General features: G+C 39.5%; 1 protein-coding gene across 1 annotated transcript in view; it reads left to right on the forward strand.

The window, feature by feature from the left end:
* Nucleotides 1-622: 622 nt before the first annotated feature.
* LOC109416363 (gamma-aminobutyric acid type B receptor subunit 2) overlaps nucleotides 623-16,039 on the forward strand; it is a 30,197-nt gene continuing 14,780 nt past the window's right edge. The window contains exons 1-10 of the mRNA XM_062847071.1: nucleotides 623-1,080; nucleotides 12,322-13,368; nucleotides 13,469-13,687; nucleotides 13,746-14,041; nucleotides 14,107-14,470; nucleotides 14,533-14,868; nucleotides 14,931-15,234; nucleotides 15,307-15,379; nucleotides 15,456-15,822; nucleotides 15,882-16,026. Coding sequence (XP_062703055.1) covers nucleotides 12,391-13,368; nucleotides 13,469-13,687; nucleotides 13,746-14,041; nucleotides 14,107-14,470; nucleotides 14,533-14,868; nucleotides 14,931-15,234; nucleotides 15,307-15,379; nucleotides 15,456-15,822; nucleotides 15,882-16,026 — 3,082 coding nt within the window. The 5' untranslated portion in view covers nucleotides 623-1,080; nucleotides 12,322-12,390. The remainder of the gene's footprint in view (nucleotides 1,081-12,321; nucleotides 13,369-13,468; nucleotides 13,688-13,745; nucleotides 14,042-14,106; nucleotides 14,471-14,532; nucleotides 14,869-14,930; nucleotides 15,235-15,306; nucleotides 15,380-15,455; nucleotides 15,823-15,881; nucleotides 16,027-16,039) is intronic.

Here is a 16,039-nt window from a genome sequence, read left to right on the forward strand (position 1 = left end):
CATCGACCATGAAAATATATTCACTGCATTCTATTAATCATGTGAAGTACAGTGAATATTAGCGCGAAAATATCCATCTGAGCTTTCTTAAAAATCATGATCATGATTCAAACATGTCAAAAATACTGCATTTATTTATTTCAGGTTTGAATTTCAATTTGTGTTAGTGAATTTGAAAGATAATCAAAAAATTGATTTTGAACTTCCAATGAGGGATAACCCTGAATCTAAATACAAGTATGTCAATAAATAAATTTAATGAATAACCTGAATTTTCTTAAAGGTCTGGATCATGATTCGAACTTGTTAAAAATCCGGCATTTCACAGGCGCAGTACCGCCACACAGCGGTGTAATTGCGTACCAAACACCACCTGTAAAATATTCATTTGACACAAACTGCATTTTCAAAACTATAACTGAGTTTGTTATAATGTACCTATAAAGATGATCAAAATTTTTTTTTGTATTATAACTGACCTTGTTATAATTCTGATATAATTAAATCAGGTTTTCAAATCATTTTTGTCAAATATATCTAAATATATCAAACGTTGATATATCTATCAACCGCTGATATAATTCTGTTACATTTTTGTTATGCCTTTCTGATCGGGTAACGGTACCACGCCAGAACCTGACACAAATCGCCTCCAAACCTGGACGAACACATGCAAGAGGGGCTACTACCGCCGCCATTATCATCGTCATCAACATACGACCCCCAACGCTTTTTACGGCCGATGAGCAACGACGATGAGTGCAAATGAGAAGCATGGCATTGGGAGGCAAAAAAAAGCTACGGAACTCCTAGGCACACGACGTTATATAGACCATTAAACCAGAACTAACTGAGCAAACCGTACGTAATACACGAGAGGAGAGGGCAAGAGGACCCTGGGAGAGGCGCCTGTCTGTCAAGTAACCAGGCCCCATCAGCAACCAGCAACCAGCGCCGCCCAGCGGCACGACGAGAGTTGCTATCGCATAATTAAATCAAAGAGCAAAAGTTAGGTCAAACACATATACTTGCGAAATCACGTACGCTGGCTGCTTCTTGTGAGCAGGGGCAACTACTCGGGTAAGTGAACAAGAGATTCGTTGAAAATTTAATTTTTAGAAATTAGATGTTGCTTTTCGTTTCCCGAGCAGAAGAGAATAACAACAGCATAACAAAATACGTTATTTTGGCAAAATAACTGCATAATGGAATTAGTAATTTTCATGTTATTAACATAACATATTGAGTTATAAACTTGTCTGTCATAAGCGGCAAAATAACAAGTCACATAACAAAAATTTGTTCCTGAAAAATCAATTTAATAACATGTTTTGTTAGTGGCAATAACAACTTAATAACAGTGGATTTGGGAAATATTTCAATAACAAATTTTGTTATTAAAGAGTTATTGATAACATTCCGAAAGCAAAATTAGGGTAAAAACTAACTTTTTTTACTCATTTTTGGGTAATTATTTTAAGTGTGTTTTTCTATTTTTAGAAAATAATAGATCACATAAAAAAAATTTCGAATTCATTATAAAACTTACAAACATGGACGGGATTTGAACCTCCAATCCTGCTATCGTAAATTTTCAGTCGCCTTTACCAATGAGGCTATCACAGCACTTGAAGTGAAGGACGATAGAAGCTTTACTGGTTCTACGTATTGCCAGTTTCCCTATTCCCCCATTTCATGTTTGCCAGTCGCAGGACAAAAATAGACAGAGATTTGAATGCAAGATCAATCAACCTCTCTCTCTTACCAACAGCGCTATCGCGGTGCGCAGACATGTGCACTGTAACACTAATAATAACAGTGGTGGCGTTCGCATGGCCCGTCGTCGGCGGTTTCGGAACAAAGAGAACGACGAAAAAGTTGCTAGTCGACTATTTATGATTGAGCTTCGTCATGGGGTGCATTTCGGCGGCGACAAAGATTCTTTCCAGACGGAGATGATTTTTTTTTATTTTTTGTTTTGTTCGCGTTGTGAGAACGGCGATTATACACGTACCTACGTGAGCGAAGGTAAAAGGTAATTATATCATATGCCGATATGATTACTTCTGTAGATGCTGTTTAGTTTTATTCTGTTTTAGATTATTTTTAGTAATGAAAAAAGATATTTATGACATAATGTCAAACAATATATCTCGCGCTCAGTATCATACGGGCGTATCTACAATGATCGATTTCTCTTCATCGATTTTCTCTTTGGCATTGGCGTAAATAGGGGGTGGCCAGGGGGGGCCTGGCCCCCTCCAGAATAATCCATTTCGGAAAAAAAAATTTGGCAATTCAGGCGAAAAGTATCTTTTCAGTATAAAAAATCTATATCGAAATGGCCTTGCCCCCCCCTAGAGCTATGACCTATTTACGCTTATGCTCTTTGGTTAATAACTTGGCCGGCAAATCATTTTTGGTTGTTTTTATTGTTTTAGATGCTAGTCCTAGTCGTCCTTCACCGAAATACACCGATAGATTATCCGACTATTGGCCGTATTTCCCGGAATAATCCGAAGAGAAAATCGATGAAGAGAAATCGATCATTGTAGATACGCCTGTATGATACTAAACGCGAGATATGATCGAATAGTAATAGATCGAAAGAAAAAAGTTATAATAGACAAATGCAATCATCAATTGAGCAGAATTGTCTGTATAGTTGACATTTTTATTGATTAGAATTCTCCACTCTCACTAACATTCATTACTTCATAATACATAGTCTGTTCGGTACTTTTTGACGTTATAATTAGAGGTTAGAATAGCAGTACTGTTAAAATGACATATAAATTCAACTAAGTTTACTCAATTTTGAGATAAAAAACAACTCATTTGCAGATGTATCGCTTTTTGAAGCTAAAATTTTACTTAACCTATAAGAATTGGGAATCGTAGAAAAGTGATAGGAATTTGGCACCGTAACGGGACTGGGATATTGAAAGAAGGAAATTAATACAAAGATAAACATATCAATAGCTATGATGCTATATTTACCCAAAACTCAAATTATAGCAATGAATAAAATAAAAAATACGGAAGAGTCTGATGAAATTTCTAGAAGTTGCAATGCCTTTATTTTTTACTTCATAATATGAAACAGCAGACAATAAAATAAAGAAGGTAAACTATGTAATGGTTATATCTGCGATAAATTTTCTCCGATTTTGACAATTTTGATCTCATTTGATCCAGATTTATTTTTTCCATCAAGAACAAATCCGACTGAACCGATCTGGTCATCGTGAGTTAAGAAAAAAACCCGGATTGCCATACACGTGGAATTTTCCATAGACCAGCTGCAATTGGTTTGTTTAGTGGTGTTGTGATAATTCCATATTCACAATCTACATGCCAAACTGAGCCGAAATCCAAATTTTCATGAACTTTGGTGCCCGGGAACCTATTTAAAAATCGATTTAAAGTTTGTATGGGAGCGATTTGTTGAATCACCCCATTTCGTACTGGGCGGAGCTGTCAAGCAGTTGCCCAGCTGTCAAAAGGTGATTTCAAAAAATCTTTTTGTAATTGAATTTAGGTTTCAAAATAAAGTTTAAAAAATCTGAAAAAAATCATATGTACTGGCTTAAAAAAAAGGTGCTCTTTCGAATAAAACCAAAAAAATCAATATATTATTCTTAATTTTAAAAACCCAAACAAATTAAGTACCTTACCAAGAAAAAAAATGATAAATTTAAATTTATACGTTCAATATGTAGTCCGTCCAAGGTCTTACACCGTACATCAAACCGTTTTTAATTAGATTTTGTTTTAGATTTTATAGAGGCATTTTAAAATCTTCTCCTGTGTGGTAGGGATAGGATTTTTCAAAACACCATCGCTCTTCTTCTTCTTCATGCACCATCAAAGTATTGACTTCAAAGTAATCATTACGAAGCATAAATGTCAATTTCTTGATTTTGCTTTGGCTGACCAAGCCAAGGTTGACCGTAGCATTTTCATAATTCAAATCTCAATTTGTTCATCGAGCACATGTTCTGTTGTGCTGCACGTGGATGTCAAAGCGTTTTCAACAGTGTAATTACGAAGCATGTTTCACGAGAGACCATATATTTTCAATACGCTAACTCCAACAACGCCGATATTAGAATAGAGGAGCTTAGAAGCAAAGGGGTGTAAGTTACAAAAACCCACTTTCGAGTAAATGAGCTTTGAAGTTTTTCACCAGTTTTTCATACCATTCAAAATGTATGGAGTTTCAATATCAACCCAATTTGTGCACTCTCAATAATACAATAATAACCAAACTTGTTCCACAACAGAATGTAATATTGAAATGTTATTTAAGGGCTGCATACCAATTGCTTGGTCATAACAAAATAAGATTGTCCAACAAAACATGTTATGGAAACGTAATGCCTTGATAATTCAATAATAACAAAACAAGATATAAATACAGGTTTTGTGATTTCGTAGTTATTAATTTGATATTCCCCTCTGCTCGGGTTGGATAGGATAGGAAGCGGTAAACGCTCGGGTACTCGGTATCACCATGTTGAGGGTGACGGGTTCGATTCCAGGTCGGTCCCGGGACTTTTTGTAATGAAAATTTCCTTTTCTTTCTTGGGCATAGAATATCTTCGTAGTTGCCACACGATATACACCGTGTACACTTGCAAAATGATCATTGGCAGAGGAAGCTCTTAGATAATAACTGTGGAAGCGCTCATAAGAGACTTCCCAAGCAACACACATGTTATAATAGAGTAACGACAGCGCAAGTTTTGGTTGTATAGAAGTTTATTTTACGTAATTCTAACATTGTGTTGAAATAACGTAAAATAAACTTCTATACAACAAAAACTTGCGCTGTCGTAACTTTTATATAACATGTGTGTTACTTGGGTTGAAGTTGATATACAGGTTCTGTTCCAGTTGGGACGTTGCGCCAAGAAGAATAAGAAGAAGGGTAAGAAGACCCCGGTAGATCGAACAACTGCTGAAGTTTTAAACGTGTCTACCAAATGGAATCGGAAATGTTTTTATGCCGAATTTTGGGAAAACTTTATTCCTCAAGTTATCAACGACTATTTGGTAGATCTTTGAAAATCCTTGATTTTGTAAACTAACTTGATTCCATCCAGATTCTGTGATGACTTGATGGAAATAATGTATCTTTAAACAAGTTGTTTTACATTTGGCAAAACACCCAGTGAATTTTGAGCTACGGGTTTTTGATTTTTTATGGCATATTTGGTGTTTTGTCGCGGTCGCCATATCATTTCGTTAAACGGAGTGATATAGCGACCGTGACAAAACACGACATATCTCGTAAAAAAGTTAAAAACCCGTAGCTCAAAATTCACTGGTTGTTTCGCCAAATGTGAAACAACTTGTTCTTATCCAGTAAACCTGTTCCATAGAGATGTTCAAAAAACAGTTTTGGATCCACACCACTCGTTCGATTTTTAAATTCTTGGGCAGACTTCATTCCTCAATCAATCGAGGATGTTTATGAAAGATTTTCAGCCAGGCACTTCGACAATCCTTAGGTAAATTCTTGAAGAATTTATAGTTGAATACTAGCTAGAATTAATTTGAGATCCTTAGTGACTTGCAGGAAACATCTTTGAAAAGTTTGGGCGAAATACGAAGCGAATTAGAATCGATTTTTTTTCAAAAACCCTTGGCTGATTCATGAGGAAATCTCCCATTTAGGAAGATTTTGGTAGATTTCTGACTTGATCCCCAGCCTTTTTTCATGTTTTGCAAAATATTTGGCGTCCATGTCACGGTCGCCATATCATACCGTTTCATTGACTCAATCTGGTTTCGGTGAGTTTCTTGAGAAATCTTAGGAAGACTTTATTTCTGTATAGACTAGATTCCAAGCTAGATTCCAGATTTTTAATGCCTTACTAGAAACATAGTTAAATAGTTATTACATAATATTAGGTCAATTTTTCAGCGTCAGGATTGCCATGTCATGCAGTTTGGCAGACTCTCATTTTAAGCTGATTCTCGTTTAGTAGACCTTTCCATTAAAGAGGATAAAAAACTAGTTTTTGCTCCACACCACTTTTTCGATCTTAAAATTCTTGGGGAGATCGGGGAATCGTATTCTTGAATCAATAGAGGATTATTTTGTACATCCTTTAAACAATTAGCGATGAATACTAACTAGGTTCTGTAATGATCGTTGACCACGGTGTGTTGTGTAGAACAACTTAAAAAAAAAGTAAATCTAAAATTTTGCCCAATGATACTATGGGCCATTCCCTTCAATTTTCTGGGTTGGTAGAAAACATTCATCGGGGGGTCTAGAACAAATTTTTTTTTGAAGTTTTTTCATGCAAAAACTGTTAAAAGCGTTGTAAATTATTGCATCTCCTACAAATAGTCACAACTTTTTTGTCTTGGAAGTTAGAACCATAAAATTTTCAGGCGTTTTGAAGTAGTATACGTAGATGACTGTGTGAAAATTTCATTGAAATATGTTGAATGGTTTTCAAATAGTAGCAAAACTATCAAATGCATTCTAAAATACTAACATGTATAATAATACATGAAAAATATTTAATTCTAAGCACCTTGAGTCATTATGTTGGCGGCACTGTGAAAACTTGTTTTTCAAATGATGAACAGATACAAAGTCTAGTGAGTTCTTCCTTCGGAAGGGAAGTAGATGAACTAGCCTAGGGCTAAAAATCTCGTTAATACAGATAAAACAAATTTGCAAACATAACACATGAGAATGCTATGAAGACAAAAGCACCACATTGTGGACGCAAATTATAATCTCGCCATGGAGAGTTTTGTTTACTGCTCTCTAGTGATCAAACTATCAAAGCAAGGTTAGTGCAATGTTCTGCAAAGTTTTAGAAAAAAAACTCCTTACATTGTTTTTTGATTTAATGCTTGTGAAGCAAATTAGCAGCAAGTGTATGTAACTTTGTTTAAGTTCTGAATCCCATCATTCGTAATATTTCACCCAAAAGTTTCAAAAATAAATTTTACTCTGACCCCCCGACAGATTTTTTCGACTTTTAAGGATAAGGGTAAGAAGAGTACCTGTACTTATTTATGGCAATAAATCAGACTTACTTATTTTCTTGTTGTAAAGTGCTCTATAAACACACCGTGTGACGGGTTGCTGGAAACAATAAAAAAGCATTACACAATACTCAGCGAATTTCTAGTTCATGTGTAACTTAGATGTTTTATTGTTTCTGAAATCCTTTTCTAATTCTAGGTACAATATGATAGGTGTCTGACATGATTCCCCAGCGATCATGGTTATTACAAGATATCTGTCGTCCTGTGACGGTCGCCATATCATACCGTTTCATTGGGCAGATTCATGGCATAGTCTCATTCAGGTCCAGTAAACTGCCGTGAATCGCAAGTCAGTCCCATCTGCATTTTGGGCAAAATTGAGTTAATGGCAGTTTTCGATCTTTCTTCGGATGATCTTTCAGCTGCGTGAATAAAAATATATAGTTTGTTCAGTTAAATCGAAAAACAACACCAAGTCAGATTGTCCCATAATGAAAAGTAATGGCAAGTCAGTCCCATTATCAGCTTGTGTACCCTGCAGTGCAAAACCGAACACTGTTTTATTTAGATTTATATTTTTCTCAGTAACGTTTTCACATTTGAAACAATTTGTGAAGGTTTGATGATGATCACAGAAGTTTTCAAATCATAACGATTTTTTAAAGTTTCACAAGGTTCCACATAGGAGTCGAATTTGAAAACTTCTGAGTCCATTTTCTCAATGCCTACTTTTCACACATGGGACTGACTTGCGATTCACGGCAGTAAAGTGCTTCAAAATAGTTTTTGCTTCACCCCACTCATTCGGTTAAAATTGTTTAACCAAGTTTTGCACTTTCTCTCTGTAACGAAATCAATCATCGACAAAACGTTTGGGGTCACCCCTCAAAATGATGTATCGGTCAAAAATTTGGGGTCACTATCGTAAAACATGGAAAAAAGATTTGTTGATATCTTTGTCATCTTTAATTCAATTTTAATTCTTCTTGGCTTATTTGAAACAAAATAAATGATACTTACTGCATAGACATTGAACCACACATATTTGTTGAAATTTACGATGACATGAAGAGTTAATTTACTTAATATCTTTTTTTTCTAGATTTTTTAGCTAAGTTCTGTAAAAAGCAGTTGAAAGCTAATAGAAAATGGGTTATATTACCGCTCTCATCTTAAAATTAAGTCAACCCAATTTCCAGCGACACTGCCGTAAGTTTATATTCATTTTTTTAGAAAATTTGGCAACTTTGGGTTAAGTTTACATACAATTTTTTTTTTTTGAAAAAGTTTCTTTTAAATCATGTTCAAAGTTTCTTTGACTTATTATCTTTTGAATGAAACCTAGGGTTTTGAAATCGGACGCAAATTGGCGGAGATATGGGCCTAAAAAAATGACATGTTTTTGAGGGGGTGACCCCAAACTTTTGATCGGGAGTGTATAACGGTCAAAATATTTGAAGCACTCTATGAAAAGTTACAGCATGTTGAACTTTTTTGTGAGAGAAAAAAAATGCTGCCTATCCCAAACATTTTGGCCACCCCCTGTAGTTGAGCATTTTTAACGAAAATGTTGCCTGTCCCGATCATTTTGTCTATCCCCTGTATCTCCGTAAATTTTCCACCGATTTTAGAAATGTTGGGTTCAACCATGGCTAACCAAAAACACTTCGAGAAATCCCCAATAAAACAGCGTAAGAACATGTTTCCGGAAATCCAGATTTTCCGGGTTCCTTAGTGATCAGACCGGCCCAATATTCTCTCGATAGAGTTGCTGAGTTAAAAAAGAGCCGTTTTTTTTTCAAATGAATGGAAAATTCACGGAGATATGACCATTTTAGCCGGCATTCTACGGATGTTTTTTCTTCTGTCCACACGACGGTTGAGGAATACCGATAAATTTATGTTATAACTAACGGAGAAGTTCAGTAAAATCTCCTTGAAAAGAAGAAAATGGCAGTCTGATGGAATTTCTCTAGAAAAATTCCGACAAGTTATCCGATTTTTCGAACAATTTACTTCTTAAATCTTAGTAAAAGTTTCTTGCGAATTCTATTGTGAAACTGGCATGAACTTAAAGAGGAATGTTTTGCATGCCTTACAATATTGTACAACGGTGAATGTCGTTTGAGGTAGATTCTGTATGCCTGTATACCTGCTCTGATTAAGGTAGAACTTGAAAGTCCTGAACTCCAGAAAATTTTGCATACCTTACCGTAGCATGGGGAAGTACCATGGATAACAATGACGATGACCGTAAACCGCAAGCGCAGATTGAACGGTGATTGTGGTAGATTATGAAAAACATGAAAGTCCTGAACTTCAGAACATTTAGCAACATTGCAATATCCAACAACCAGAAAAAGGTCTTCTCGTTGGATTGTGGAGCATCATGGATATCAGAGAACAATAACCAGGGATGGAAAACAGTGAGGAATGCAGCTGAGTAGACACAAACGCAAAGCTATCCTACTCGTGAACAACAGAAGCCAGAATATATTCACACTTCCTTCACTCGCGAGCTAACGAAGCTGGTCGCACTCGTGATTGATTCGCGAAGCAGTACTGAACTTTTTTCAATTTTGTGAAAAAACGAAATTTACGCGGCCGACAGATTAACTTTTCAGGAACAATAAAGCACAAAACACTACTAGCTGATTGATAATTACATGTTTTGCTATTAAAATCGCACTAAAATGCAATTCCCGCATCTCCACTTGTTCTTCGCGAATAAAAATTCATGAGTGTTTTTGTTTTTGTTTTGCTTCATACTCGTGAAGCAAGCGGGTGCGAATAAACTCACACACGGCTTACTCTCGGCATCGTGAGTAAACCGTTTGTTGCTTTTACACTCGCGAGTTGATTCACGATGAGAGTGTTTCCATCTCTGACAATAACTGCAAACGTAGATTGAATGGCGATTGAGGTATATTCTGTAGAACTTGCAAGTCCTGGATTCCAGAAAATTTGCATGCCTTACAAGTCGTGCTACCTCAAAAAATGTTCCCGTAGGATTGGGCAGTACCATGGATAACAATGACCGTTATCCACAAGCGTAGATTGAACGGTGATTGTGGTAGATTTTGTAGAACTTGAAAGTCCTGAACTTAAGGTCATTTTGTAAGCCTGGAAATGTCCGGAAACTTTAAAAAGAACTTCTCCTTCAAATACAAAGCGACTCGAATAATATCGGTCAAAAGTTATATTGAATTGCGGCTGCAGTAGATCCTAAGTCTTCACTCTAGGATAGCTCGCATATCCTAGAACATCCAAACAAAACTGTAACAGCTGCCTGCTTATTTCTTGTGGCGCTAAGAATATTCTGTCATATTGTCCCAAGAATTTATTGCATTGATTACATTCATTCGTTTACAGAGCATATGACTTGAATTCTATAACGGGTTGGAGGACTTCAGGTGATCTAGGTATATTGGACGAGTTCACCGAAGCAAATCGGACATCAACGATCTACGAAACCTATTTTTCAATACCGAAAGTCATGAATGTAAACAATTTCACGGAGCATTTCCGAAAAAATACAACAATAAACTATTATGACACGCCACCAAAAGGGGGGAGGGTGCGGGGGATAAACCCCAAGTAACAATGACAGCTCAATAACAGCTTATTCAGGTATTTTTTCAATCAAGCTTAAGAGCGGTTTATTCAACCATTGTACAGCAATAATGTTTGTTGGTATATAAGTAACTCTAATGGACATGGAGTGTTAATTATTAGGCAGCATCCATTTATTACGTAACGCTAAAATCGACATTTTTCTGGTCGCGCTCCTAGAGAAATAATCGGTGGAGCTGCTATAAAAATTGTCATTGATACTCCTAATTGAATTTCTGGTGAAACTTCGAGAAGAATTTTAAGAGAAATCTCCTCAGGAATTTTCGGCGGAACTTCGGCTGGATTTTCCTAGATAAATATTCAATGGAATTCATAGACAAATTCTCTTCGGAACACTTAGAAGAATTTCCGGTGGTACTGCTAGAGGAACTCCCGACGAAACTTCCACAGAATTGCTGGGTAGAACTCATAAAAAAATATCGATGCAAATACTACAGCGTTTTCCCGTTAGAAATTTCGTTAGAATTTCGAGAAGAATCTCATGTGAAACTTTCAATAGCATTCCTAGCGGAATTTCAAAAAGAATTAACTATTAATCTTTTAGAGCAATTCATTAATTTCCCTAAGGAACTCATAGAGAAACTTTTAGGAACAATCGATGGAAATCATAGAGAAGTTCTCATTCCAACTCCTAGAGGTATTCGTGCTGTAAATCCTACGGAAGTCCCCGGTGGAACTCTCTACAGGAATTGTAGATGGAAGTCTTAGAAGAAGTTCCAATGGATCTCCTTGTGGAATTCCCAGTGGATCTTCGGTAGGAACTCACGGTGGATCTCCCACAACAATACCTGAGTATGAGCGGATGAACTTCTACAGGTATTCACAGACGAACTTCCAGAACATTTTCCAGTGTAGCTGCCAGAAAAATTTCTATGCTTAACCCTCAAAGCACCAGGACAAACTTTTTATTTTTAATCGGCTGATTCAGGAACTGTACAATATAAAAACAAGCAGTTTTCACTATAATCGATGGGAAGAGTTGTACTTTATGAAAGGATACTTGTCATACCGGGAGTTCATGTCTGTTTTTGCACCGGAAACAAGTGTTCCCTGGTGCAATATTTTGGCGATTCATCTATGACTCTGGAATTTTATAATTATTCTGAACTCTTGAATAACTCTTGAAATAGTAAGCCGACGCAACAACACTATGCTGAATTCTCTTTGGAATAGAGCAACAATCTCCTGGTGGTATTCCTAGAGAAATTTTCGTTGAAATCCATACATAAATTCCCGGTGGAACTTCAAGAAGAATTCCCAGTGGAACTCCCACAGGAATTCCTGGTGTAACTCCTTTTGGAATTCCTTATGGAACTTCTAGAGGAATTATATTTGGAACTCCTAGAGTAATCTCTGGTGGAACCACTGGAGGAATTTGACAAAAAAATGATTGTAAGGAAAATTTCCAAATTCTTCCAAACAAAACTACAGAGAAAAAGACCAAAAAAACCTCAAGGCCATTCTAAGGCTATGAAGGCTAATTGATTACAGATAGTATCCTTAATAGTTGTGTTGTAGTAGACATAAAAGTAAAGTTTACCAAGATAATAATCTTGACTAGTCCAAACTAGTTCAAACATCTGTTTATATTTCTCTCGAACATTATAATATGTAATGTATACATATGTTTCACTCACATTCAACAAACCGTTTATCTTTCCTCCACAGACGAGCAGCACGCGTGTAAGGACATTTAGAATCGACACAGAGCCGAGGGGAGGACGCGCGGGCAAAGGAATGAAAGCAAAGAGCGTCAGCAAAACCGACAAAACCACTAGCACCAGCACTACTAGCCTGACCACGATGACCACTGTCGTGCAGACGGTGGTGATGGCGCTGTGCCTGTTCCAGGACTGGGTGGACGGGTCTAGACCCGGGGCTGGCCACCGGTTGGATGTTTACATAGCCGGCTTTTTCCCGTACGGCGAGGGAGTGGAGAACAGCGAGACGGGCCGGGGTGTCATGCCAAGTGTTAAGCTGGCACTGGATCACGTGAATGAGCATTCCACTATACTGCGGAACTATCGGTTGCACATGTGGTGGAATGATACCGAGTGCAATGCGGCCGTTGGGGTGAAGTCGTTCTTCGACATGATGCACTCCGGACCGCACAAGCTGATGCTGTTCGGGGCCGCCTGCACCCATGTGACGGACCCGATAGCCAAAGCCAGCAAACATTGGCATTTGACGCAGTTATCTTATGCGGACACACATCCCATGTTTACGAAGGATGCCTTCCCGAACTTTTTCCGCGTGGTCCCATCGGAGAATGCATTCAATGCACCGCGGCTGGCGCTGTTGAAGGAATTCAACTGGACCCGGATAGGGACGATTTATCAGAACGAACCGCGGTATTCGCTGCCGCATAATCACATGGTCGCAGACCTGGACGCCATGGGGCTGGACGTGGTGGAGACGCAGAGTTTCGTGTACGACGTGGAAGAATCACTGAGGAAGCTAAGGGAGAAAGATGTGAGAATTATTCTAGGGAATTTCAACGAATACTGGGCCCGGAGGGTGTTCTGCGAGGCGCACAAGCTGGATATGTACGGCAGGTCCTATCAGTGGCTTATCATGGGCACGTACGGGAACGACTGGTGGGATGTCAATGATACGGACTGTGACGTAGATGATGTAAGGATGGCGCTGGAGTCGACGATTTTAGTGGATTTGCTGCCACTTTCTACCAGCGGTGAAATTGCTATTTCTGGGATTGTAAGTTCATCAATAAATGTGGAGTGGTCACTGAAATTATATTTAACAATAAACCTAATGATAAATAATGCGCTACATTTTACTATGCCACCCTCGACAGACTGCCGACGAGTATCTTACGGAGTACAACAGCCGACGGGGGAGTGAGTACTCCCGCTTCCATGGTTACACCTACGATGGAATCTGGGCCGTGGCCAGTGCCATTCAGTATGTTTCCCAACGGAAGGAGCATGCATTGACGCACTTTGAGTATCGGCAAAAGGATTGGGAGGCTATATTCCTGGAGGCATTGAAGAACACCAGCTTCGAGGGAGTTACCGTAAGTTGTTTCGAAGTTTTCGATTATCTTCACCGTGTTTATCTTGGGACTTTCGCAGGGACCAGTTAGATTCTACAACAACGAGCGGAAGGCCAGCTTCCTGTTGAAACAGTTCCAGAACAGCGAAGAGGTTAAGATCGGGGAGTACAACTCGTTGACGAACCGGTTGGACCTGACGCTCGGTCATCCGATGAAGTGGGTCGGACGATCTCCTCCGAAGGATCGTACCTTGCGAATTATTGAGCACAGTCAAGTCAACATAACCATCTACGTTGTGTTGGCGAGTACGTCATGCGTGGGGATCGTTATGGCCACCGCGTTTCTGATCGTCAATATCAGATACCGAAATCAAAGGTAAGACTTCAACAGTTCAGAACCTGTAGAGATAGCTTGTAACTAAAATTACACTGTATCGACAGATACATCAAAATGTCCAGTCCGCATCTCAACAACCTGATCATCATCGGATGCATTCTGACCTATCTGAGCGTGATCTTCCTGGGACTGGACAGCGGTCTGAGCAGTGTACCGGCTTTTCCGTACATCTGCACAGCGCGTGCTTGGCTGCTGATGGCCGGATTCAGCCTTGCGTTTGGGGCTATGTTCTCCAAAACATGGCGTGTCCATTCGATCTTTACCGATCTCAAGCTCAACAAGAAGGTCATCAAGGACTACCAGCTGTTTATCGTGGTGGGAGTGCTGTTGGCCATCGATCTAGCGATCATGACCACGTGGCAGATCGCCGATCCGTTCTACCGGGAGACGAAGTACATTGAACCTTCGGTATGTTAGGTTTTGTGTGATCATGATTCAAAAACTGGATCTTCATTGAAGACTACTTGCAGGAACACCCCACCCTGGAAGATGTCATAATCGTTCAGGAGAACGAGTACTGCCAGTCCAGCAGGATGACCATCTTCATCGGTGTGATCTACGCCTACAAGGGACTGCTGTTGATCTTTGGTGCCTTCCTGGCCTGGGAAACCCGACACGTATCGATCCCGGCACTGAACGACTCCAAGCACGTCGGAATGTCCGTATACAACTGTGTGATCATGTGCGTCATGGGTGCCGCGATCGCGCTGGTTCTGTCCGATCGCAAAGACGCCGTTTTCATTCTGATATCCCTGTTCATCATCTTCTGCACGACGGCCACGCTGTGTCTGGTGTTCGTTCCCAAGGTTTGCGTCGAATGACTGTGAGTATTCGTGACGGAGATCACTAACATTCTGACTTATTCCAGTTCGTCGAACTGAAACGCAATCCAACCGGCGTGGTAGATAAAAAGGTCCGGGCGACCTTACGGCCCATGTCCAAGAATCGGCGCGATTCTTCGGTGTGTGAGCTGGAACAACGAATGCGCGATGTCAAGCAAACAAACTGTCGCTTCCGGAAGGTGCTGATGGAGAAGGAAGCCGAACTGCAGGCTCTGATCAAACGTCTGGGGCCGGATGCCAGAGCGTGGATAGGGCTGGAGACGAGTTCATCGGAACCGGACGTGAATAAGGAATCGGTGAAGATTCAGGTCAAGAAGGATTACGCCAGCGGTGAGTAGCTTGGGTCGGGATAATAAAACAAATAAACTATGAAGCACTTTACACGCGTAATTTCGTTTTCAGAGGGAACGGAGTTTACCTCCATTGGTAGCTTGGTATCCAGCAATGACACCTTGGATTCCGTTGGACCGGAAAGGTAAGGCCGAATAATTGTAAACTCACGTTGACTCAGTTTAAGTATGGATAACTGCATGGGAATTCTCACATTACAGAAAGAAGAAAACCACGGTTATCTTACCAGGTGAAGAACCACCCACAAAGCCAATTGCTACCATCACCAATTCAGTCCCGAAGAGCAATTTGGTGAATAACACTGCTGGACTCGCCGCGGTAGCACTTACAACAACGACTGCATCCACCATTGTGACTTCTGCAACGAATACAGTCACCACAGCTGCTCAAACGGTAACGCCAACTGCCTCACAAGCCGCCGCCGTCGCCACACCCAAGGTATCGGCCACATCGAATAGTATAAGCAGCAGCTGCACCAGTGTCCCACAGGATCCCAGCAAGCCCATGTTCAACGACGTTCGACGGGAGTCGTTGGCCAGTTCGAAGTACTCTCCGGGTCAGACGAAGGTATTGTTGCCATCAACTTAAGAAAAGTGCCTAGTTTTCAATACTTGACTCTCTCACAGGATCGATATGATGACGATCGCCCGTATCAGAACATCTCCAAGTCGAACACCCAGGTCAATTGCACATCTGCGACATCACTGAATCACTCTACTACCGAGCTTAACCAAGTCTGTCATCACACCAAATCCGTCGGGAAGAGTAGAGGTAAGTTCTAGCA

Source organism: Aedes albopictus, chromosome 1, assembly GCF_035046485.1.
Source record: "Aedes albopictus strain Foshan chromosome 1, AalbF5, whole genome shotgun sequence".
Classification (NCBI taxonomy): Eukaryota; Metazoa; Arthropoda; class Insecta; order Diptera; family Culicidae; genus Aedes; species Aedes albopictus.